The 27,683-nt window shown below is 36.1% G+C and overlaps 1 protein-coding gene across 6 annotated transcripts in view; it reads right to left on the bottom strand.

Annotated features, from left to right (window-relative positions):
* Positions 1–27,683, bottom strand: part of LOC131064983 (uncharacterized) — a 109,120-nt gene that overhangs the window by 2,755 nt on the left and 78,682 nt on the right. For 5 of the 6 annotated variants that reach the window (XM_057999327.2, XM_057999332.2, XM_057999328.2 and 2 more), the window contains 2 exons: positions 26,325–26,411; positions 8,750–8,794 (listed from right to left, as the gene is read on the bottom strand). In XM_057999327.2, the coding sequence (XP_057855310.2) occupies positions 8,750–8,794; positions 26,325–26,411 (132 nt within the window). The remainder of the gene's footprint in view (positions 1–8,749; positions 8,795–26,324; positions 26,412–27,683) is intronic. The other variant, XM_057999331.2, reaches the window with a different exon arrangement.

Genomic DNA, 27,683 nt, shown 5'->3' with positions numbered 1-27,683 from the left:
TTTCCTTTCATTTTTATTTTGTTGTAGCACGTCTGTAGTTTGAATTATGTGTTTTTAGTTTTTTTCTCCTTCACATCTTCCTTTTAGAGTGAGGGTTTACATCTTTTCTTTATTGTTTTTCTTTCTTTTTGCTAGGTATCCAATTTTATAGATAGAAATGGCATCCACAATTAACCATAATGGTTGTAAGGCTTGGAATCCAAATTGGAGGCATGACACAATGGGTCCAAATGCAAGAATAGTTATTGCTTGAGGATGAGAGAAGGCATTACCTTGCACAAATTACTACTTATGTTTCTATGTAATTCAATGGAACTGAAGATTATATAACAGATGAAGGTTGTCGTTTCTATGGGGAGAAGAATTTGAAAAGAAAGGACAAAAGATGTGATTGCAACTATAATTAATTTTTCGCCTAAACTAAAGATTGATGTAATTAACCCTTGTATTGCCCCAAAAAATGTATCCTATTCATATTTTCATGAGTGAGAGCCCCGATAGAACCCTCATTAATCTATCAAAAAATAATTAAATTATATCAATCTAAAATACAATAGATTATTTTAGCTCCACTTTTGCCCAAGTAGTAAGAAGGATTTAAAAAAATTTTAATTCATGTAAATCTCAATTTAATTATTACCTTCATTGTTTTTGCTTCAAGTTTTCTCAACTTTAAAAGCTTGAATATTCTAATCACTCTACATGTGGCTAAATATATTCCTGCAATGAATGAATGAAATGAATGAAAGATTTGTAATATTGTACATGAGACCAAAGCAACCTATGGGACCCAAGAGCAACACAACCACCTTATAAAGTTTGTAAACAACTCTCGAGATCTTACCTTCTGTAATGAATTTTGATCAAGAAGTTAGCAGTTTTGCCCAGCCTTGCCTCCTCAAACAAGGTTCTTAGATTGACAATTTTCAAGGTGTATGGATAGCTATGTATGGATAGCTAGTACATATGTTGTACGCTAAGCACTCCATGATGAAGTGTCATCCTGTCTACACTAATCCCTTGTTGCAAAATCGACATATTCTCTTTTCCCACTATTCTTTAGGTGTCATATCTAAGATGATGTGAACTAGTCCTTAGTTGAGCTATCGACATTTTTGCTTTCCATTTAATATTTGCTCCTATGTAAGATTTTTACTTGTGGTCCCACGTGGGATTGAACTCTTTGATATAGTAATTTTTTCCCCGCCCTATTTGTTGTGTAAGCTTTCATATAGATAGCTAGGAAAGGACAAGTATCAACCACATATGTGGACATGAATCTATATGTTTGTATCAAGATGTATATAACAGTTGGTTCCCTACAAACCAATGCACAACATTGCTAAAGACAACCCTTTTTCCACAATTCAAAAACTCAAACATTAATGAAAAGAAACCTCATCAATAGATGAAGTTTGTCGGAGTCCTTGAAGCCCATAAGTGATTTGTGGGCCAAAACATTACGTCTATCATTTAAGATGGATGGAAAGATTCAAGAAATCAACCATTGAGCAGTGTTATTGCATTTCGCCCTAAAGGGGCGATGCTTTTCAGAGTAGTGGATTGTGAAGGGGAGGTGAAGGGTGGTGCATTTATTGCTAGTGTTCTTTGTCAAGCCATTGAAGAAGTGGGTAATCCAAATGTTCAATAAGTTTAATAAACAATGCCAAAAATTGTAGAGTGGATGGGTTACTGGTTGAGGAGCGTTATTCACACATTGTTGTACACCTTGTGTTGTCCACTCCCTCAACCTTATGCTACAAATCATTGGAACCAAAATTGATTGGATCAAATAGGAGCATATTGAGGCCAAGAACATCCAAATGTTCGTCACTAACCATCATATGTCACAAGGCATATTTAGAACATTCTCGAAATTGGAATTGTTGAAGGCAAGTTAAATATAATTCACTTCAGTAAAAATAAACATTTAATTTTAATGCAACAAAAAAAAAACTCTGATTTTCAAAATAGGTTGTTGAAAATCGTTTTTCCTCCAACACAACTATTTTGAGACGATTTGTTAAGGTTCGTCAAGCACTTTCTAACATGGTCATCAACCCAAATAGGTCCACATGGAGACAATCTAACACTAATGGTAGCAAGGTCAAGCATATGATCCTAGATAATTGGTGGGATCATGTTATGTATCTTCTCAATTTCACTCAGCTCGTATTGAGCATTATATGTTAGACCAACATGGCTAGCCCTAGTTTGGGTGAGATATAGTATGGCATTGACTCAATGATTGAGAAGATGAAATCCGCCATAAATGCAAAGAGCAAGATCCTAAAGAAAATTTCTTCAAATAACTACACAAAATCATTGAAGAGAGATGGAACAAAATGACTACACTGCGACATCTTCTTGCCTTTGCATTAAATCCCAAATATCATACTGTTGAGCTCCTTTTGTGTCAACAAGAGTTGCCTCATATAGAGGTGTTTAAGTTAGTCAAAGGAAGAAGAAATCACTTCGCAGACTCTTCATTGATCATGACATGTGGGATGCACTGAGGGTTGAGTTCATGAATTTTGCACGCTCCAGCAACTTTAGTATTGAAGCTATTTGGGACAAATATAAGGTCGATGATAATTACAGGTGATACTTGTATATCATTCACACACCTACAACCTCTTGCAATCTAAATTTTATCACAAGTTTTATAAAAATATCTTCTCTCTTCAAGTTGTATTTATATTTTCATTTTATAATTTAAATTTTTTAATTTTGTAACTCTTAGCTCTCTAATTTTGTCTTAATACTGAGAGGAATTGGAGCACATACTCCATCCAATCAAAAAATTGCAATTGACTACAATAAAAAATTGTAGAGAATTTGGTTTGTGCACTCAAACTTGCGACTCCTTACAAATGTGGAAGTGGGATATTGAGCTAGAGCATATTAGAGCATATTGTTTTGGATGCTTCCTCTTCCCACTTTGAATGCTCTTGATGTTGAAAATCAGCCAACTAGAGAGCATGAGAGTAATAGAGCTAGAGCTAGTGCCCATGCCAGTGCCACTATTTCTGGTTCTAATTTACCATTACATAAATCGTGTAATATAGACGATGATACTAAGTTTTTGAAGACCCATATGATGACTTTTTAGCACTAATGGCTAATTGTTGACACTTGACATAATTATCATTATTTAACTTTTAAAATATATCATGACATTCGAGTTTGACTATTAATATGGTGATTATGTTTATTATGTAATGTATTTTTTGAATTTAATTAATGTTGTAAATATGTATATTTTTTCCCCCCTGTGTGTATTGTGAGGGCAACACGTTGGCTGACAAATTAGTCAAGGCTGCTAAGTAAGTTTAGGATGCCAAGACAAACCATTCCTCATCGAATGGAAATTATTGTCAGCTTTAATTCAGTTGGGGCTGATGAGATGTATGTTTAGGGAAGTCGTGTGTCGTGTGTCGTGTGTCGTGTGAGTGTGCAAGTCCCGAGGATGATGTATGGTGTACCACAACATTAAAACTATGCATCGAATGAATCATTTCAGGGATTGCTTGTACTAGTTTAGTAGATGCAAGCATTGGTTGGAATGTGGGTGATGGGTATGTCTTGGTCGATACTATAGCCAACACATTGAAAGATGGATTAACAGTGGCAAGTTTAGTGTGCAACTTCATCCAAAGTGATTGCATTGAAATCATATATCCACCACCCTTAGATTTGGGGTGACTTGACACAATGAGATATATTGGATATATTGGAGAGAAGTGTATGTAGGGTTATTCAACAGATGGGGAGCATCTATTTACGCACTTTAGCGGTTGCATTTGTGTCATCCTTCTTAGAGGTTGAGTTTTGGTGGGTGTACAATAGAAATGGAGACATATTTAAGCCTGATAAATAAGAAGAGGCAGATGTCATTCCTTGGTGAAGTGTTTGAGAAGCAACTGAAATGTATATTTAAATCAAACCATGGACTAGCAATTCATGTTGTAAAGGTGATACTTGGAGATGAGTTTCTAAGGACAGACCACAGACATAGGGTAAATACTAACATTTTCACAATGTTTTTGGTCAAAGTCGGTTCATCCCAAGGTCTTACCTAAGATAACTTGAAACTAGCTATCTAACAAATTCCAAAATGGTGTCTCATAAATACCACAATGTGTACAAGCTCAACAAATATTAAAAAATTGACACATTATGATTGGGAGCCTTCTTTTCAACTAATCAAATCAACATACGATCAGTCAAATCCTCAATAATTACAATTGAACATGTAGCATTTAGTTTGGACCACAATTTTCTAGGTCTATATAAAGAATGAGACAATAATCATTTTAAGGACAATAAAATTCAAGAATGCATCAAATCCATATTACACATCATGAACTTCATTATTCCATCACCAATTGTATAAGCACCCTAACTCATTGCATTTAATTTTAGAATATTAATGTGTGGTTATCTAACCAGCTCTAAATTAATCTAGATCAATTTGATTACTCAATTGCATTAGATTAATTAGCCTGGATTAAACTAAGTGGCATACATTTTAACACTATTGAAGGGGAGAAGAGGGTCTTCTACTTGCAATGTTTCTCACAAACTTCAAGACCACTCCCTTTATGTTATATATTTGTTCTTCACTATGTGCATGGAGCACATTTTGAGTGCCATATGGTTTAAATCAAATTATTTTGTTTCATTTGTCTTCATACCAAAGTTTTTTATTATGATTGTCTATGTATTTCAAACTAATTGAAAATTGTCTTACACCTATCAACATGCCCATTACACATTGTCTACAATTGCTAGTTTAATGAATGTAGTTGTAGTATACTTACAAAATTATATATGTTTTCCTTGCACATTTGTGGTGGAAAATTATGGTGCTAAAACACCAAATCTTCAAAGCCTTGACAACTATATTTTATGCCAACTATGTAGCATTGTTCAAAGATAATCACAATTGGAGCACTTTTAAGGCCATTTGTAAAGACTAGGACAAGTTGACTTATAAACACCACAATAAACTTGTTTTTGTGTTGGGCAACCTTGGTATTGGCTTGAAAAAGGTGAAGATAATGGAAACTCGTTATGTGATTGATTTTGATGATATTCATCTATCTACAAATTGGATTTCTAAAGATGTAGAGCTCATAATTTATATAAAAATCACTAATTTTAAGAAGGATGTAGAGGAACAAGTAGTGCTAGCATAAGCACAATTGCGGGAGTTGCAAGCAAAGGCAAAAGCATCAAGAGAGGCATTGTTGGATGATGATCATTGTATGCTTGAGGATGATTTAGTTCCCAAGAAGTCTTTACCATCTAATTCAAAGGCAACACTAGTGAGGAGCTTTATCCGAAAGAGAAACTTGCAAAATATTTATATGCGTTGCTAACTTTCTATGATAATGATGTTAATCAATCATCATATCATATATGACATAATATTGTGTATTCTTCTACTATGCAAAATTTTCCCAAGACTCAAGTTCAAGTGAAAATTTTGGCCCATTTAGATTTGTCACATCCAAGTCTTTGAACTATGCATAGATCCCAAAAAAAGATTGTTACTAGTATGCTTGAAAGTATGCATTTAGTAACAAGTTGCATGTGTTTTACATATAAATCACCATTTCTAGACCTTTATCACAAGCTAAAATGTCTTCTATTTGTGATTTGTTACAAACAAGTCTTCAATTCATGTCGCTATCCTTCTCATATACCATTAGTCTAAATTGTTAACAAAAATGATGGAAAATTATTAGGGAAATACAAATTATTTAATTCATGTGCAAAATAAGTCACAAAACTTAACTATTTCATAATTTTTTTGTTTTCAAATTAACCCCTTGGGAACCTTGTACAACATTAATTTTTTAATGTGGGAATTACTTCACCCCCTACTTTAATTTTCTTTTTTGATACATAAATTAAGGAGCTTGGGGCCCTCCACCTTTGTGTGTGTATTAAAATCTAAAAGTTTTAATGTCAACCCATTCACAAGGTAAATAGTTTGAGATCTCCCAAATTGAGAAGAAACAAAAAATTATATCCAAAGAAAAACATAAACCTTCTAAACTACATCTATCGCTTCAAGTGGAATCACACATGAACCACAATCTCCATCATTAGACTATAGCAGCCTTGACATTCTTGTGAGATAATTGACTAACTTCTTTGCCTGGTTAGTGTTGTTGTTGTCTTGGAGAGTCAAAGCCTTAATGAGAGCCCTTATCGGTAGCCCATCCTCTCCTCTCACCATGTGGTTTTGCATCTTCTCAACCTCTCCAACCAAGCCTCTAGTTTCACTACTTGCCATTGGAAAAATACTGCTTGTAAGGATATATGTTACCTTTAAGGCACTTGAGGTCAAGTCCACCTATAAATTTCTCCCCAAGGAATGGCACTCAAGGGCTCTCGCTAAGCCTCCATCCTTTGTTAAGTCAAGCAAATTTGAGATGAACATTTAAGATACATCCAAATTTACTCTTCTTTTTACCTCAACCTCTAGGAACTCCAACCCAAGGACATCCTTAGCTGCCTTCTCCATAGGGCTACTTTGAATCAAATATATCTTTTCGAAATGCAAGTAAGAGAACACCCATATAAAGGTATTTCTCTCTTCTTTACATATAGATAAAATTTGGGCTCCTTGGTGATCAAGGGAATTGTAATGGAAACAACTATCCTTTCTAAAGCCCTCTTCTTGAAGGGGGTTTATTGTCCTTGAGAAATGAATGGCTTTCATCTTAATTGAAAGATCCCCTTTCAATGAAGGAATGATTTTGAATGCAAATATAAGAAAGTAGATGACTGATAAACAATTTCAGAATTCTGATTTTATAAAAGCAAAACAATAATTGCAATTTTGAAAGATTTATTTCATCAGTAGGAAGGCAGCATACCAGGAGGTCCAACGCCTTGCCTGGAATTGAGTGTTTTATTGGATGAATTTTGATCTACTGCAAAATAATGGCATCCAAGTAGAACTAATGCCTCCAATAAGGTTTATTTGCTTCAACTATAATTATCAAAAACAATTATTGAAAGAATTGACAAATCTGTTACTGATTCCTTCAGGCTCTCAGGCAAGATCACTAAATTTAGCCAAGTTTCCTCACTGATTTGCTCATATCATCCACATTTGTTGTATTAAGCTTGAAGAAATGATTTGTTTGCTGATTGCTACTTCTAACAATGAATTTCCTACCAATTTCACACTCTAATTGTTGCTGATTTATTTATTTGACACCCCAGGTGCCTCCAAGGTGTACGGCCTGCCCTAGGAAGCCACGTGGGAGCTGGAAATGGATATGGAAGCCTTCAATAGCCTCTAATCCTTGATTAATTCACTGTCACCAATCTAATATGCTGCTACAGGTCTGATTTTGAAGCACAAACAAGAATTCTGGAGGAATCTGGAGGAATTCTTCAGTTATATGAGTTGGAGTTGCATCCAAACTCATTCACCTCTGAGAAGTTTTTGTTTCCCAAGGCTGATCTGTTGCCAGTATGCATTTGCAAAGCTCAATTCCAAATAGAAGCTGAAAAATAATAGTCGTGAATGACAAAATGAACCTTCAAAGCTTTTTTATCCATCTCCAAACCTAGACGCCACTTTAGGGTTCTAGATGCTAAGATTCCAAAAGAATATCCTCTTCAACTTGGGTGTACAAGTTGAGGGTCTTATTCAATTATTAATGTGGCCCACTTTATTATAATAATAATATTCCTAGGTAGGTGTGCCAAGGGGAGCAACTTAATGTTTATTTTTAGATTATAAAGTCACTTTATAAATATATCTATTTTTAGAAAAAAGTGACTTAGGAAATAAAATAACATAAAGTGCTTATAAAATAAGTTGTTCAAGGCCAAAATTGGCTAAGTATGAATCCCCTTTGCTAGCCAAACATCTCCTATCCACTATCACCTACGGAGATGGGTAATAGGTGAATCTTTGTCCCCTCAATGACCACTAGGAAAGAGGAGACATTACATTAATTTTTTATTCCACTCGTCTTCATAAACATGACCATTGATAGTTGGGACAAGCATAAAGATGGAAGGTGAAAATATAATGATGAAATGAAAATATTAATCTTTGAGGGATGTAAAGTTATCCATCCATGTGGATTCCAAATCTCTCCAATGTTTTAAATTATTACAAATAGTTAAATCCTCTTTTGAGTCTATGTCGCAATCAACTATAAAGTTGACCACTCCATTTGCCTTTAAAACAAAGTTGAAATAAGAAAGTATTCAGAGAATCAAATATGGACTGGCTTCTTTAAAGATCTTTTCTAACTTCCAATCCATAGATCCTTGGCTTTTAATAGCACTAAAGATTACCATTGACTTTCCTTCAATCGGCATTGAAGTCATGCCACATTATCAAACCACTCGTAGACATAGCACCAAAGTTAAAGATTTTGTCTCATTGTTTGTTCCTTTACTCAATATTCTAGATGTGGCTCTAATTAATATTCTTAAATAATCATCACATATCCTACCCTTAATGCCCTAGGATTTCCCCTTAAGGCACCATCATAATTGAGCTTGAAGAAGGCAAGGGGGGGGGGAATTAAAATCCATTAGCAATTCCCCTCTTCAAAAGATTGGGATTAACCCCAATTGTCACTTGAATGGGGAAATACCAACTTTAACACAAAAATATATCATATTTCATAATTGTAAAGAAAACTAGAACCAATAAGGTTGCACAAAATTTCTCAACCAACAAAATCAAAATCAAAATGTTTACCTCTTTATGAACTCCTAGATCCCTTACTATGCCACCTCCACCTACCTATAACAAGGAGAGACAAAGACTAACATTAGCTAGAGAAAAGATGCAAAGTAATTTAAATTTTCTTATAAACATGGCAAAAGCAAAGGTCGTATTCAATATCTACTAATGTTTCTTAAATCACATATCATATAGTTGAGAACAAAGAAAGTATACTCATGTTCAAAATGGGACGCAAAATATATAGCAAGTTACAATTGCCAGTTAGGACTAATATAAAACTAGAATTAAGTTACCCTTGTAAGAAAGCTCCCCAAGGGAAACAAGGGTCATGGAACGATGATCTTCTGCCAATGTGTTTGTAAGGTGTCTATTGATGTATTTAAAAACAAAGTGAAGTTCTTTATTTGATTAATGTTAAAAATCAAATATGGAAGTAGTTGCACGTTTTTGTTTGGCTATCAAGATTAGTAGACATGATTAAGTTTTTCATTTGATTGAAAATGTAAAACAATAATGTGGAAGTGATTTCACTTCTTGAATTGGCTATTAAGACAAGTTTGATATGCATTCCAAGTGAAGGCATATTTTTTCTTTGTCTATATATTTAAATGCCTTTACCGATATATTTGTTCAAATTTTGTATTTTATGGGTTTTGATCTTATATCCAAGTCAAAAAATAAGTGGTGCTTGGCACATATCCATATATTGAGCATTAATAGATTAAGTCTACCAAGTTACTTACCTTGCTTTGTCTTTGAGCATTAGCCAATTTTGATAACAATATTGAAGAACTATTTAGGGGATTGTAAAGGCTTTAGGTAGACATGCATTTAAGTTCAGCAATGTTGTTGGGTCTTCTGGCTGTTTACGGCACAAATTTGGAACTTGCAATGCACTTTGGCAGCCACTCCCTGCACACTTCAACAACAAAATGATTGGAAAGTTGGTAACAGATAAGGCTTGATGATGTTGGTCCAACTAAGACAGCTAGCAGTGTTTTTTAGTTGAGCTGGTACCATATCATTAAGTCATCTTTTAATCTATTGTTGGGGCATATAAACCAAATAGAGAATTGAATCTTCTATTTCTGCAAATGAATATTTTATTTGGCTAAACGTTATCCTACGTTCAAGGGATCAATAAAACTCATAATTGCTAATAGTGTATAGGGTTTTTATTATAGTACAGCCTTATAGTCATGTAAAATACAGATTCTGAATATTAGCTGCTGTGAAATCATGTTCTTTTCATTGTTGTTAAATTGTGTTTGAGTAATTATTTGTAGTAATTGAAGGACATGACAGGCAGTTCTATTGGGGAGAAATGGCCTGCTTAACGGCTGAGCCAATCCTTGAGTTCCTCTTGATTTTTTTTAATTTTTTTCTTTTTGAAGTTTATTTCAATGGTACGGTTTGCTTATGCTTTTGAATGGATTGTTTAAATATTATCTTTAAGTTGGTTTGGTTATCAAGTGTTTTGGAATAATGAAACCTTGTCATCAGTCCCACATGCTTTAGTTACAAATATTGATATATTCATGCACCTTATTTCTTCCAACTAAAATTGCATTTTTATCTAGATTAAACTGAGTACCTTTTGTTCCCAGCATAGATCTGCCACATCGCTGTCATTAGTTTGACCCCCTGGTTCAAAATTTATTAGTTACCAAGAGTGTAGTCTTTTAAGTTTTTTGACTTTATTATTCAAATTGCATTTTGATTAGTTAAATTAATCAATTGAGTGCATCCCAACTGATCAGTTCAACCATTTGAGTTGCATTTTGATTGGACAATTTATCATTTTTTGTTACATTTCAGTTGATAAATTCCCTTAAGCAATTCTACCGCTTCAGAACCCATCAACCACATTGGAAAGTCTTGTTACAATTACTTTCTAGAAATAATGTGTGTCAATAGGGCCAGCAACAGAGCCTGGGAATGCATAGATATAGGGACTATTTTCATTGTCAATAATGTTTGTAATGTGGATTAACAACTTGAAAATGTTTAATAAGTTGGATACGACGGTAATGAAGTAATGTTTGATTAAAGCAGTTTTAAGTTGTGTTATGCAAAGACTACATGTCAATAGTTATTTTGATTTTTGATTCATATTAGCTGGTCAATTGGTTGCAACTGTCAGAACCATCAGCCATCGTTGTACTTGTGGTCATGTATTGGACATTGTTGTGGAGCTTTAATGTATGCATTTTCCATGGTTTAATGTTCTACTTCCCTATTGATAATAGAATCTATATTAATGATATCTCATGATGCTCTATATTGTTTGTTTTGTTTCCTGTTTATACTAAAACTACACTGATTCCTACCATAAATTTGTGAATTAGGAAAACTCATGGACAAGCATGTTTCATTAGTTCTCACTCTATCTCTAGAACCTCGTTGAGTTTGGGTACTAACAAGTTATAGTGGGAATTTCATGCTTCCTCCTATGATTGTTCAATCTTGCCCACTTAGCCAAGGACATTCCCTCCTGAAGATAGATGGTGATAATATATCTTCTTTTATTCGAAGCATTAATATAAACATAAGAAAGCATTTATTTCTAGTCTCTATCTCCAACTCTGGTCTGCAATGGTTCCTTGTATCCCTTCAAGGGTCCTTCCCTAGATTGACTATTTATATTTGTATTTGTCCATAATGATAGGAATTAACTGCTTTCAGTTCATCTCTTCAAGTTATGCTCTCATCTATTATGTTTTTTATCCTAGTTTCTTTTGCAAGTCTTGGTGTCTTTTTTAATCATAGTGTCTTTTTCGACTGTAACTGGATGCATTTATGAGTCTGATATCTGCTTTGATTACTTCTGGACATTAACACGATTTCTTTCTTACTTTCTCTTCTCAAATATACCTACAATATTCATTTTAAGAAATTTTGTAGCATAGCTGCTCATGCAAGAGGGACACTCTCCTGCCTTCAAACCTCAAAACTTAAACAAATGCAGACTCTCTGCAGTCAATTCAACACAATAGATTGCAACAAAGAAATAAAACTATTTCTCATCAAATCTGTAAACACTTATTTAACAATCAACTATTCCTTTGCAATAAACTTAATTACAAAGCTTGGCCTTTTCATTGGCCTCTCTCTATGCACATGCATCCCACACATCTCAACCTCTTGGCCGCTACCCACTATTTTCTCCCTACAGCCACACTTCTACTTCTTGACAGATGACCACCTCATTTTTCTAAACTCATCTATCTACATTCAGTCTTCGTAAACAGCAGACCAAAGGATCGACACCTTTCCTAATTCTGTGTCTTTACACATTCTCTTTCCATGCTGCCCAGAACCTTTGGTTCTCTCGCACATCCATAATGTTTTATCTCACTCACTTATCATTCTTTTCCTCCTTACCTCTCTATGCAGCCACAGCAAATTTTTGCTCTCCACGTGTCTGCTAGAATCTTCTTTCTATGCGTGAATCCTCTTCATATTGTGCCTCTCTCTTCATTTAGACTCTGTCTTCTACATTGTTTCTAATCTGCAACATATAATTTTATCTTACGTGCTGCATAGTCTTCTTAGTTTCAAGTGCCTCCTTTGTGCTAAGCTTCCTCTGTCCATATGTGCTCTATCTTGTCCTTCATTGCGTTGCTAATGGAAATGTAATGCACTCTTTATTGCCTTTCATCACTATGCCCCCATAATCTATCACTGCTACCATGTGTTCACTCCATACCATGCACCCTTCCAATCTTATCTGACATTTTAAATTTCAAGGCACTGTCAATAATGTCTGTGTGGCTTTTTTCTTTCATTTGCTATGATTTCTTATTCAACATTCATTTCCTTCGAATGCCTTTCAAGCTAAAACTAGTAAAAGGCCGATTTATGTTTTGGTGGATATCCGAACCCTATTTGAAGATTCCAACAGGTCGTGAGGATGCTGGCAAAGGGCATGGAAACTGGTTTTACATCGACCAATTGCATTTGCTTAAAGGTTTTACATCAACCAATTCCATGAGACCACGTTTTTAAACAGGCATTGAACAGTTCACAAGCCTTGTCTATGCCTCCACATTTAAGTCAGAGCTAGTTGCAGTTCGAATTTCTTGTCTGATGCTCTTGGGAGTCATCTTCTGCTGTCTCGGACTCGAAAATATGGTAAAACAAGACTCTGCAGGCTAATGGAGAGATGCCAAGACAAACCAAAAAATGAAGAAAACTAAAAGGAAATGTTTTTGGGTGATGCTGATTGCTTATCCGCCCGGATACTCATGCATCAGCTGTCAGAGTACAGAATACTGGCATATCAACCTGAGGACCTTTTGGTGGACAGCCTCTCTATTACATCAGCAATTAAGAGCTGCCATAATGATATTAGGTACACCATTGAATTTCATATAAAATTTGCTCGTTTAATGCTCATTCATGTAGTTATTGCTGATTTACATTACATACATGTAGAATCTTGATATAAAAATCTCTTAAGGTATTCCGTAAACCTTCAACTTCAATTAATTGGATGCCATCAATATGTAAATTCTTAGACCTGAAGCATTCTAATCAAGAAGACCAATTATTCTACATCAATCCTAGAACTTTAGGATCTAAGGGACCTATTCTCAAATATTAATTTTCTTTTATTTGTAATAATGTCTTATTGCAGCAACCTTGACTTTTTTATTTGCCTCAATTTTCACATTACAATCATACAATGTCTACTTCTAAACTCCCAGTTAGAAAGGACCCCGCTTGGAAATATCATGAAGATTTTCCCGGGCAAAAAAAAGGACAAACAAAGTGTAAATATTGCAAAACAATATTCCATGGAGGAATATATAGATTAAAATACCATCTTGCCAGCATACATGGCCATGATGCCGAACCATGCACATTAGCAATTGTTGAGGCTACACGTGAGTGCTATGTGGCAATTGAATCACTTGAAGAAAAGAAGGAAATGGCGAACAAGCAAAAAATGGATTTGGCAGGCATTGGTTGTGTTGGAGGGCCTTCTTCCATGCCTCCATATCGTCGCAGTGCTAGTGCTTCTGCTTTTGCTAGTGCTCATGGTCCTGGCACTGCCAGTGGTAGTGGGAATGTTAGCATTGGCCCTAGAATTCGTAAATCGAGGTTGGATTCCTACTTTGAGCCTCGCACTACTCCTGGCTGCCAACCGTCACTTGAGAGCATGGGTTGGAACAAGGAGGTCCATGACGCCACTGGAATGGCAGTCGGTAAGTTTTGGGTCTACTGCACTATTCCATTCTTTGCAACCAGGTGAATATTTTTTGTTTGATTGTTTTAATATTTATAGTTTGATTTTTTGTTGTGCATATTAGTAGTACATACTTAACGTATCTCATTTAATTTATTTGTGACAGGTTTCCTTATTGGCAGGAAATGGTTGATGTCATTACCATATGCAGGGCGGGGTTCAAAGCCCCTTCTGAATCTGATTTAAGGGGACCAATTTTGTCAAATTTAGTGCATGATGTGAAGGGTGAATTACACGATCAACGCCAGATATAGAGTAGGACAGGTTGCACCATCATGGCTAATGGTTGGACAGATAGGAGAAATAGAACTCTACTTAATTTTCTTGTTTCTTCCGCAAGTGATTGATTAATTTTAATTTCATTTAGTCATTATTTTTTTTTTTGAATTTTTATTTAATAATTTATTGAATGATCATTGATCTTGCTTTATTTTTAATTTCAGGGGGCACTGTTTTCATCGAGTCCATTGATGCCTCCGCGCACCACAAAAACGCCACATTCCTATGTGAGGAAATAGAGGAGGTGATACATGACGTGGGTGAGGAGAATGTGGTGCAAGTAGTCACCGATAATGCAGCAAATTATGTTGTTGTAGGTTAGACTTTTGATGGAGTGGCACCCATCTATATTTTGGACTCCATGTGTCGCCCATTGCATTGACCTCATGTTGGAGGATATTGGGAAACTCCCATGGATTAAGAGATGTGTAGAAAGGGCAAGAAATGTTTGCAAATTTGTATATAATCATTCATGGGTGTTAGCTCTTATGAGGCAATACATGGAGCAGAGGGAGTTAGCTCGTCCTGGAATCACCAGATTTGCCACTAACTTCATTACATTATAGTCCATGCTTCGGTGTAAGGTGGCTTTGAGACATATGATTGTTAGTGAGGAGTGGGCTTCCTCATCCTATGTTGCTACCACTGTAGGGATAGATATGGCAGATTGCATTTTTGATGAGGGAGGCTTTTGGACCCCTTGTGCTAAGATTGTGAAGGTAATTTTTTTATAAATTCTACAATTTAAGTTTCTCTTTTATAATTTATTCATCATTTTCTCTTATTTGCTCATTTTTATAAATTACACAATATCTGCAATTTTGCAGCTACGGATGGGGAAAAGCCTGCAATGGGCTACATATATGAGGGCATGGATGGGGCCAAGGAGGCCATCAGATCCGTGTATGGAGGAGATGAGAGTAGCTATCGTCCCATTTGGGATATCATTGATAAGAGATGGCATAACCAGCTTCACAGGCCCATCCATGCAGCAGCATATTATCTTAATCCAGCATTCCATTTCAGCCTAACTTTCAAGGCAGATGAGGAGGTTCTTAGTGGGTTGTACTCAGTCATAAAGTGGATGGCACCTGCTAGTTGTACTACTACCGAAATTATGCGAGACATACAGTTGTTTTCTAGTGCTCAAGGGGAGAACTTCTCTCGTCCTATCTACAAAGAAAGTAGGACAACTATGATGCCAAGTAAAAATACATTCTAAGGCATAATTTTCATTTTATTATATATTGTTAAAAGTAAGAGTTGAGAGAGACTGTTTTTTTATTTTTCTCATTTCAAATTCAGATAATTGGTGAAACTTTTTTGGCCCAAAAACACCAAATATTCAGAAGTTGATCATTCGCATTTTGAGCCAACCATGCAGCACATCTAGTTGTGAGCGCAATTGGAGTATGTTTGAGCACATACACTCCAAGAGGTTCAATAGATTATTTGTGGAGAAGTTGAACGATCTTGTCTTTGTTCACTACAACCTCTGCCTCAAACGGAAACGGAGTACACAGAATGACATCACCCCTATTATTCTAGAGGAGGTTGATCATGAAGCCGAGTGGAACACTGAGGCTATAGAACCTGTCTTTAGTGACGACGACATTGATTGGGTCGACCAAGCAGATACAGAGGTTGAGGCTGTAGCCATGGCAGAGGAGGAGCAAAGAGCACGAGCAAAGGCAGCAGAGCCAAAAGCAGATAGTGACACAGATATTCATATACCTGATGTTGGTGAGGGTAGCATGGTGTCACAGGGAGAGGCTATGGTTGTCGAATCATCCAAAACCTACCTTAGACACCTTCGTAGGAGGGATGCAGGCTCCTTTGAGCCATAGGCTTGTAGTTGTTTTTACTTTTGATATTTGTATGGAACATTTGATCATATGATGGCATGGATTTTTTGTTCCATGAGTTTTGTAATATTGTATACATTTGGCAATATTTATATATCTATGTTTGTTATTTCCTTCAGCTATAATTTCCGTTTATGCTTATGTGAAAGATGTATACTTGTGTATGTAATCAAATTAGCTTCTATTTGATGATGTTATTGTGTCTTTAAGGTGTGTTTAATAAAGGGTGCATGAAACAAGTTTTAAATCTTTAAAACTCTCTAAATTTCTTGAGTTTTTCACTTTGCCAAGTCCAGCCGAGTTCTTTTGCCAGTTTGAGTCCCAAGTCGAGTCGGCCTCGCCGAGTCCAAGCCAAGTCCGAGTCTCGTTTCTATGATCTACATACACAAACTTAGATCTATGGGTGACTACACTTTTGGTTGTGATAGATATCCATATTTGGCTCTTCATTCTTCTAAGAGAGTTTCTTCACTAGGTCTAATTTAATAATATTTGTGTTGGTACTTGACAACTAGCCCACTCCTTTCTATTGGCATATTGATAGACTACCTCCTTTCATGTATTCCTTGGACACTTCTCAACTACTTCCTTCAAAGGAGACCATTACCAAAGGTGCTAGAAGGGGCATCTACAAGAAATACATCCAATTCACCTGGACACTCCTCCTAGAGCACTCAACCCAAACCTTTCTTTTTGTGTTGAGCATTTCCTACAAATCAAAGATGGTCTACTATGCCACTCTCGCAATCTCTAGCATCATTGGTCACATGGCTTGAACTTTCCCCTTGTCCAAATGAGTGTGTGTTCCCATGAAATACAAGTTGAAACAAATCATCATATTCCTCACCCTAACCAAATCTATCATCTTTGCTCCCTCCAAGAGCATTTCATCTTGAGGTGCCCCAATTTTTAAGAGATCTAATGGTTTGCAAGGCCTTTGGAAACAATCTCTCTACTTACTCAAGCTAGCGATGTTTGACTCTTTATCTTTAAGAGGCCATCACCCTTTAGCACAAATCCTTACATGTAATTTTTCAAGATTCTACTCCTCTTCAACCATCTCCCAATCACAAGGCTAGATACATATTATGGGCTTTTTCACTACTACAAATGCTACTTCAGCCTTGGATGTTAATCTGATCCTAGTGGAAGTATCTCTCCCGGCCCTTTACACTCCACAATGAGCATTATCAGATCTTGTATTGGTCCCTTCACAACAATCGACAATGGCACAAGGGACTTTACCATTTCTAGCCAAAACAATGATACATGATACTCTCTAGTTTACCTCTATGTCTACTCTTTGCTCTTCAAGGTTCTTGTTCACCTTACTTGGCTATTTGTACCTATTTCTTGACCACTAGTTTTGGTGGTCCCTTGATTTTTTGTATTTATACTTTTGTTCTTCTTCTCTTCATAGAACTTTCTATCGTATAATGTTGTTATTTTGAGTTGTATTAACCAACTTTTAATCATTTGTGGACATCAATATAGCTTATTTCTTTTTGTTTCATCCAATAGATGTCAAATAGACACCAGCCTGTCTCTTAACTGTTTTGCTTACTATATCAGCAAAACTAAAAGGAGAAAGTTTGCCCGACTTTGTGGTTAGCTTCTTCAACTCACGGTCCATTTCATTCGAATAATGTGCATGCTCAACAATATGCAACAACCTTACACCCTACTGGTTTGCATCATTCTAAAGCTTTACAACAGTCTTATATGCTGCCCATCAATGCACATCTAGTCCCTTATCCATGAAAGAATCAGCATTCAAGAAGCACTAATCAACCTCTTATAATTTTAGGTGCTAGGAATGGCAATGCTATGCCTACAAACATAGGAATTCAGAAAGAAGTTTCTTCCCTTCAACTCAGACCTATATTGATTCTTGTACCTGAAATAAACAGTATCCCTCCCATGCAAGTAGGGACTACCAATAATCAAATTACAAATCTCTAATAGCACAACATCAAATAAACCTTCATCCCTATACTCTGGATGTAGGCTAAATGCTAACTGACACTGCTTACTAACCCTCATATCAACGCCATGCTGCAACCACCCCAGAGACTATTGACATGAGTGTGGCAATACCTCTAGGTTTAGTTCACTAACCAACTTGGAAGAAATGAGATTAAATAAAGCAGTCAACTTCTTACCTTTTACCTGCCCTCTTGCTTGAAACAAATGGGTCAAATATCCTTCACCATGGGAGCTGCAACATGCCTTCAAACCACCCTTCTTAAGTGTGGCAAGAGAAACGTGACCACCATCATTTGAGGAATCTCCATTGATTTCTTTATCCTTGCCCACGATGACAGAATTGATATCTTGCTTCTTCCTCGTCCAAGAAGGCATTAAGGTAGGATGCAACCATCAACATCTCTCCTCCATGTGACCATCCTTATCACAATGAGAGCAATGAAACTTGTTCTTTCCTTTGTACATGGGCTTTCACATGAAAGTTGATATCTTTGGGTCCTTGCACTCTAATTTTTTATTACTACCTTGTTTTTATTCACTCCCTTTGTTGCAAGCAAAAAAGACCTCCTTTTATCCAACTCTTAAGTAATGTGCTTGTGCACAAACCCCAGTTTGGCCTGAGGTTGCCCTTTGTAGATGGTCTAGTAAACCTCCCATGTATTTAATTAACACATCATGCCCCAGTATATCATTCCAAGGTTGGAACTCTCTTTCAAAATTCACTAGTATAAGCTTGTACACTATGTCCTTCCTACTTCAATTGATGCCAGTGCATCTTCTTCATGGCAGATTGGGTAAATATCTTTAAGTCCTCCCACTTTGACACTATCGGTACCTTCCAAACCTCCAAGAAGTGAGCATAAACTCATTTTGTTGAGAGCATGCCTAGAGAGTCTCAACCTTGCAAAGGGATTTATTATTTTGGAGATAGCTGGTGCAAATTGTAATATACTTTCATCTGGGACACCCATTGGTCCAATTCTCTGCACTGATTTCTCCATCATAGTGTTGGATATCAATCTTGGCCTCTCAGTGAACTCAGCATAGGATGTAATTTGGTCATGTCCCATGGTGATCATGCCATGATGACACCACTCGTGGGAAACACCATCCAAATGCATAACAGCATATTTAATGGACTCCTTTTCCGGCATAGGATTGAGATTGATGTAGGTATCTAGTTTTTGTACCCATGATCTAGCTGCGGTCTTACCCAATCCATCAAAATAAGGGAGTGCGAGTCTTCCCACCTTCCTGTGCAATTCATTGTGTTTCTCTCTGTTTCCTCTGAAAGGTATGTCTCATCCTAACATCCATGTAATCACGCAGAGTTATGTCACGCTAAAAATCAGGTCCTACATCATGCCAATCTTGTCTCAATTCATCTTGTAAGTCTAGCAAAGTGGGTTCATTCCCTGCTAGTGGTTGCACTCTTGCCAAAAAGCCCACCATAAAGGGGTCTAGCTACTGCTGCCCTGTGATGTTGGTTTGTTGCTCCATGATGATTCCCACCATTTCCTTGACCATTATTGTAATGTCCCCTATTTGGATCCCAAAGATTTTTGCCTAAATCTTAAATTGCCAGCCACTTCTTCCTATTTTGGTGCTTAGTGTTGACAATTTTATAAGTTTTATATTGCCAAACAGGATTCAGATATAGAATGACTGTTATTTTAGATCTACTATGTCATCTAAATAGAATAATATAACCACACTATAATATATTAGATATCAATCTACAAGTTTAGATAGATATCAATCTTATAGATATACGGGAAACTACTATGATATCCGACTTGGTCAGTGTTTCTGAGGATAATGACTCGATACTAATTACTGCAATTATAACTTTAAGGGAGTAGCGAGTGTTACGGCTGTAGGCTATTATTTAAATATAAGTGTATAATGTTCTGGAAGTAAGACGATGTGCCCTGTTACCAGATATCTCTTCCCACGTATATCCAAAGTATATGTTATTGATCCCTTCTTATACTTTACACTTTGAAGCGATGCCTCTGAAAGACATGACTTTGTCCCTTCATAACAAACCATACTGCTTAATAGTTTATCGATTAGACTTCTTTAACCGATTCCTTCTTAATCTTTCTATTTCTCATCTCACCTATGAACAACTTTGATTATTGGGAGCAAGCTAATTATTGGTGAGTCTTTGATATCCTTCAACATTGATGCCGTCACTAATTATCGATTTAGTTAAAATGGAGTCACAATAATATCAATCCCTTGATTAACGATAGTTGGGTGATTAGTCAAGTGCTGTCATCTAATCATAAGGCTTGACAAATTATCAATAAGTAGTTATCGCTATATATCCTCGCTTAACTAGTTATCGCCTTCCCTTCAATCGGCTTATGAGCCTTCAATAATTGCATATAGTTCTGCCTTAGTGGATGTGTTTTTAAGTCTTTGGATGGCGTCCTTCGTACCACTTTTTATCCTTCCTTAGCCTGCGATTTTCATGTTGTATGAAACAACACAGAGGTATGACTTCTGATGTTTCTTCTTAACTGAATTGTTGCCCAGCCAATAAAATTCCCCGCCTTAAACAAGTGACTGATTTTGTAAAGTGACCGCTGCCTCTCAACTTATTAATTAGTGCATATTATAATCGCTGTCATTTATTGATCATTGTCTACAATCAATATAACCATATTTATGATACTCAGCGTTTATCATCACCTCACCATTCTTTGTTGAAATATTCTTTTGAGATCACTGCTTAATATCTTTGTAATAACTTATCCATGTAGCTTATCATATATAAGGATAATACAAGAAGCTTTCTTAATTATAACAATACTGGACAAAGTCTTGTGTGGGGACATCACAAATATTACAGTGTTCCACGGAAACGCGTTTCCCCCTCCCCAGGCCCAAGTCCCCCCGTCTCCGAAACCCGTCCCCACAACTTTTTCCCTTTGTCCCCCCGTCCCCAACAGCCATGGAACACTGAAATATTACCACCATTGTTGAGTCCCATTTGAGTGATTAAATTAATTAGTTGATCCAAGCGTTGGTTAGCTTGTGCCTGACTCCTAACCAAAGCATCCAAAAGAAGAGCTGTTTGGTCCTGTTTTGGTTCTCTGTTTTCTCTTTCAGCTCTATCACCCATGTTTTCAGAATTTTCTGATTGTTCTGATTGATTCACAGATTGTTGTTCCTCAGTATCTGAAGGCCACTTTTCCCAAAAATCCTCTTCTTTTTTCCATGGTCTTTCTTGATAGCTTCTCTCTCTATCACTGATGCTCATAGAAGCTCATTAACCACTGGATGGCAGGAAGAGTTATGTTCTAATACCACTGTAATGAATATCCCTGCTTTTTTTTTAAAAGTTGTTTGCAGATTGAATGCTCAATTGAAAGGATATGTACTGTTTTGCTGTTTGTCTTATTGTTCTCAGATTACATTCATGTTCTTATTGCAATAAAGTTCAGAAACGTTCAACTTATAGCACAATGAAAAGAACAAGTGTGTAAATTATCAAAGGACATTAAACTCATCAACTCAGATTGCATATCACCAGAAGAAAGACTGATTACAACTAATACAGACCTGAAAATAGCAGATTTTATTTGTAATTTGCAAACAGCCACACTCAAACTTATAGGAACTGTTTTTTAATGACTCGGAAAGCTGCCTAATCTCTGGAAACTCTTTTAAAAAGTCTTTGCTGCAGCACCCTGGGCATTCCAATGGACCAAGGGTGACTCATATGAAATTATCATCACTTCTTCAACCTTCAAGCTGGACCCAACCTGATAGAAACCCTTAGATGTCTAAAGTATGATGATTTGCAGCCCTCAACACACAGAAAAATAACTTGCTTTTTCCACTTTCCAATGCTCAAAACTGAATGCTTCCTTCTAGGGCAATTTGTACCAGAAAATCAATACCAAACCAAAACCCTCATGTAATATATGTAAACTCACTGCCTAGCTGCAAGGAATTCATTTGGCCAATACCCAGAAGCGGATTTGAATCTCTCCAAGAGTTATGATCAAAAACGTGCTTCAGCCACCTTGAATAAACACTTCCAGAAAACTGTTAATAGGCTCCAGCACACTGAAAGAAGCCAAACACACCCTAACTCACTCCAAAGGGAAGACGGTCACCAACACATGAAAACCACACACACCGAACTGCAGACTGAAAACCACATCAAAACACACTGAAAATCTTCATCTTCACCCCCAAACACACACCAAAACATCAAAACTTCGATCTTCTAACAATGACCAACTTGAGTGGGTCTTCCTCCACCAAAACTGGTGTCCCAGCTGAGAGTTTTTGTCCTCAAACCAGGAGATTTGTCCTTCCTAGAAACACTCCAGCAGCACTTCATTATGTTGCCAAAAACACCATGCACAAATGAGAGCTCCAACACCTTTTTAAAGAATGAGGGAGAATTAGGGCGGCTTTAGGGTTTTCCCTCCATTTTGTTTTTTTGTTTTCCTTTTTTTTTTAAATTCACTTTATTCCTCCATATGGGCGTCCCTTTTTCCCTTTTAAAAAATAATTTGCAATTTTAATAAACTTTTTCCCCTCTCAACCGAGGCGTCCATCTTCAAAAAACATTATATTAGCCTCAAGTCTTGGAAATACATTGGTTCCCCTTTTAAAACAACGTTGTTTGACTAGGCCATGGGGTACTTTTCCGACTGACTTAAAAGTAACACTTAAAATATTAATAAGGGCAATAAATCAAATAATTCTTTGAAACCTTGTAACTCACCAAAGATATTGATAGAAGCCCGCACTAACTGAAGCTAGTGGCCCACTGACTTACTATAAATAGTAAGTACTTAAATAGCTCCCTGCTAAAAATAGTAACTCTACAAGAAAGCTCTAGAAACAACTGCACGAACCCAACCACGATACAAAGAGTCCCTTAACCCTGACTACTTAGCCTACAAGGACTCAGAATAGGCTAATAGTCCTCCCATGCTAACTAGGTGCAAAGAGGGGACATTACAAATAGGCTGTATGATGCCTATATTGCTACATAAAAAATTTATGCCACTTGTAGATGTTGTCAGTATAACCCAACAATCAATTCTGAAAGTTAAAAAGATGTACCAAAATCTTCTTCAGCAACTGCATGACTTTGTAAACAACTTCTGTACACTTCATCAGACTATCACAGCTTCAACAACCACTTTTTTTTGCTTTCTTTCTTTCTTTATTAAATTGCATATAATTTTGAGATAAATAAGAATATGCAAAAACTCTGTCATTGGACTCCATTTGACTACTGTTTTTTGTTGAAATAATCAAGAACCCATCATGAAGCTGCAGACCTCAAGGATCGGCCAAGAAAGATACCAACCACAAGAGAATGTTGAAACACGAGCTTGAATGAAGAATGAGATAAAAAATGGTATGATTAAGATGAAATTGATATGATACAATGTACAAATGAGCCTTGCTTATACAGGCAAAGCGATGAGGTAAGATTACAACTACCCTTGATATAAATATTAAATGCATAGTGCATTATGATTAATGCCTGAAGCAAATAATAAATAATGAGGTATAGCTCATATCTTCTAGACTGTCACCTAGGATAACTAACATGATCTTATGAACATTATTAAATGACAAGTTACATAAAGCAACTTTATGACAACTAACTTAAATGCAAGCTAGCCTAAGTAAACTTAACATGTGAATAGGTTCTAACTATGAACTAGTTGGGATATAACAGCATTCACACCAACATTTTTAGCCTCGTAACAAGTGCTGCAAACTTATAACATTGCCCCAATGGTCCAATCTCAAAAATATATCCAAGCCACAATCATTTCAAAACACTAATATACAATTCATGATAAGTTAGAGCTTGCTCTAAAGTCTTTATCTAAAGGACTCTACGAGCACCCCCTATATCCTTCTAATAGTGAGGTCATATAAATATCTGAATTCTTAGATAAGCCTTTGGTTCAATATGGATCTATTATTATTGGCCAGCCCTAGACACATTAAGCTGACAACACATTATATTTCACCAATCAGCTTGAGAACATTAAAATTGAGAAGACCTTTCATTTTTCACCTATCAATCCCAAAGCCTCGGGGTCAAGGAGACAGAATATATCTCATTGATCAGCCCCAAAGCCTTCAGGTAGACAGGAAATAGTAATGACTACACATTCCCTCTTCAACCTAAAGCCTTCATGTCCAAGAAGCCTATAGTCAAGGAGGCCTAGCATACTTGACATCAATGGAGCCCATGGGTCTAGGGTATGTGTTATCTTTAATTTAAAAAATGTAATGGACACCCCGGAATGCCCAAAAACCATACCAATTGCTGCTAGGAATTTTATCAAACAGTTTGCATCCAACTCCTTATTTCTCCGTTTAATGTTTTAAATTCCCTTATGGCTCCGGAAATGAAATGTTGGTTTGTTTTACATGGAATTGAAATCACAGAATATGGACAAGAATGAAACTACAATAATATACAAACTGAAAATTGAACTACTCCTGATAAGATGTTATTTTCAGATTTTAATAAAATCAAATACATGGCAGATTATCAACTCACTAATTATTCCAACATTATTGACATAATACTCCAGCAATCATTTTCAATCTTGCTGCTACAGTGACATGAATAGTACCCGCGTGAATAGTAACCACGTGAATAGTACCCACGTGAATAGTGTTGCAGCAATATTAATTTGTCTTCAACAGGTCCAATATCTTCATAAAATCATCTCCTCTAAATGGCATAAGCATCGGACAAGTAGGGAAGAAGATATGAACAAACATTAAATCTGCTTGTAGCTAGAAATGCACCCAGTCTCCCTGATAATGAAGCTGATAGCAATGGATTCCAAAGGCCAAACCCCAGGGGAATGACATCTAGAATGTCACAAGAGAGGATAGATGTCCTCTAATGCCAAGAACGGATCTGCAACTCACACATACCAATTCTTCTCATATTCAACATATCTAATGAAGCCACAAATGCTTTCTTTTATTCTTTTTCCAAGGGTCCACTCAACTCTCATGGGCAATGTGGGATAAAAGATGAGCAACATAAAACATATATTAAAATATTCACTTATGTCTCCCTTGGGTACAGATCCCCATAAAATAAATATTAAAGTAACACTTTAATATTTTACAATTAAATTAAATGTTACTTTAATAAAACTTCAGGCATTAAAATGTATTAGCAAACGGCCTCCGAATAATGCGAGTGATAGCTCGTCGGCAAGCTCTCACCGAGGAGTATCAAATCCAAACACCAAAACTGGCCTCCACTATGTCCTGCTGACTTACTAAAAATAGTAAGTATGCCTGAAACTGAGTAAATCAACTTCATTTTGGCCCAAACTGGAAATGACTAGGCCAAAACACTCCAGGATCCCCTTAAACCCTTCGTTAGCCCTCAAGACCATGTAGAACAAGGCTAACGCACACACACTTGGTCAACTGCTAAAGTGGGGACATTACAAAAACCATCATATTTTATTAAAGGACAGTCAAGAGTGGTGAGTTTATTGTAGTCCCAAATTAATAAGCTAAAGTAACCACAAGTGAGTTGTGTTGCAACAACTATATGACTATCAAGAGATACAACAAAACAACAAAGGTTCTTGCTATAGAATACTGCATGTTCACACAGAATTATATTACAACTTTAAAGGAAACAAATATAGAAATTTAGATAGCATTTGAAAACCTCAAAATTTCCTATCATGTCAAATTCCAATACTATAATAGGGATACCTAAAGCCTTTAGATTCAGCAAAAATCTAGTTGAGGGCGCCTGTGCATCTAGGATTTATGTCATCTTATCAGAAAAATGTAACATAACTTTATTTAAGGATAGCCAAGAGTGACGAGTTGGTACAAGTCCCAAACTAATAAAGCTTTTTCCCCTAAAAATGATGTATTCACAACAAGCATAAAACTGTCAAGAATGCAACAATATGGCATTGGTTACTTGTCATAAATTACTGTGGTATTCACAGAGATTTTAAGTTGCAGCTTAAAAGGAAAGAAATATAAAAATTAGAAAATGGTAAAAAACTTGAAAAATCTTGTTTTGTCAAACTGAAATATTCTAATATAGCCCCATGAATACTATAGAACATGTAGTGTAAAATAAGCATACATATGAATCCTAAGTCTAAAAACAATGGAAGTATATTATGCAAAATATACCATTGCTCACCTGAGACCTGCGAGCTTCAAACTGAGGTTTAATAAGTGTAATTAGTTCGGATTCTTGCTTCATTACTGAAACAACTGCTGGCATAACCTACAATATAAAGGCAAGTATAAAAACTATGGAAGCACAATATTTGTTTATAACCCAAAACCATCAAAACATATGTTATCAACAACCAAAAACATTTTCAGGTATGAAAACATCTTTCTCTTGATTTGATATTTGCATTTAACTATTACCCAATATAGAAACTATAACCTACAAAGCCAAGTAGATTATTTGCTGATATTTACATGTAGGTTATTTGCCATCATAACCTACAAAATAAAGACATGTATTATAGAAACAAACAAACCATGGCTAGATATTCTATCAAATAAAATTTGAGAGTGATTCCAAAAGGAACTCCATATAGAGAATATCGCCCCAGATGAGCGAGACAGAAAGTGAAACAATGACAGGAACATTAGTTTGGAGGTTTTTATAGAAAAACATGTGTACGCAAACACCTGCATGTTTTTCAATTACACGCATTTAAAGCATGTTTTTCAATTAAACACATTTTTTCCCAGCTTAACCAAGTTATCAAAACCATGTACAAACGTGGTAGAACGCGCCAAAGGTCACATGTAAATTTAAATTGCAAGTACTCAAATGTTTTTTGTGTTTTCTGTTACTATGCTTCACCTTTTCAGCACAAGAAAAAACACCAGTTCTTGCAGCAGCTCTATGAAAGAAAGATTTCCTAATATGGGTATATCTATCTCCTAATGGTCTCAGATTTTCAGGACCACCTTCAATTGGCTGAGCATTCTTGAAATGGAGATACACATTGGAGAAGTTTTCATACCTACATGTTCCAGGACTAAGCCCACATTGATTTGGTTGCTGCATCATTCCCTTGACCATGTCAGTATAAATTTTTTTTGCATATGATTTTTTCACCTTTTGTGTTCTTTATACAATCAATGTCAATATTAAAGATGATACTATCTTTTGCTTACAGCGATCACGAGAATCAATAATTTCACCAAAAATAATGGCAGCAACAAGAAACTTTGTGGCTACATGTAAAGAGTTGTTTTGATTAAGACATGTTGGTTTCAAAGGGACCATAAACCATTGAGAATTAAAAGAAAAACAAAACAACTGAACCTAAGCTGACAAGCCAAAACAAACACAATTGCAACCAAGTTGCCAAGCATTAAATAGTACCCAACTATCCAGCCTAAGCAGTGCCAAACCCTTCCCTATTCAACCTCACACCATTAACCTAGTGTGCAATTGAGAGACAAATTTGGGAAGACCTTTCTTCCTCCTTTGAATTCTCCAAGAAACAACATCCTTTAAGTACTTGGATCA

Source organism: Cryptomeria japonica, chromosome 6 (assembly GCF_030272615.1).
Source record: "Cryptomeria japonica chromosome 6, Sugi_1.0, whole genome shotgun sequence".
Lineage (NCBI taxonomy): Eukaryota > Viridiplantae > Streptophyta > Pinopsida > Cupressales > Cupressaceae > Cryptomeria > Cryptomeria japonica.
The sequence above is the reverse complement of the archived record's forward strand: the minus strand, read 5'-3'. Positions and strand labels throughout refer to the sequence as shown.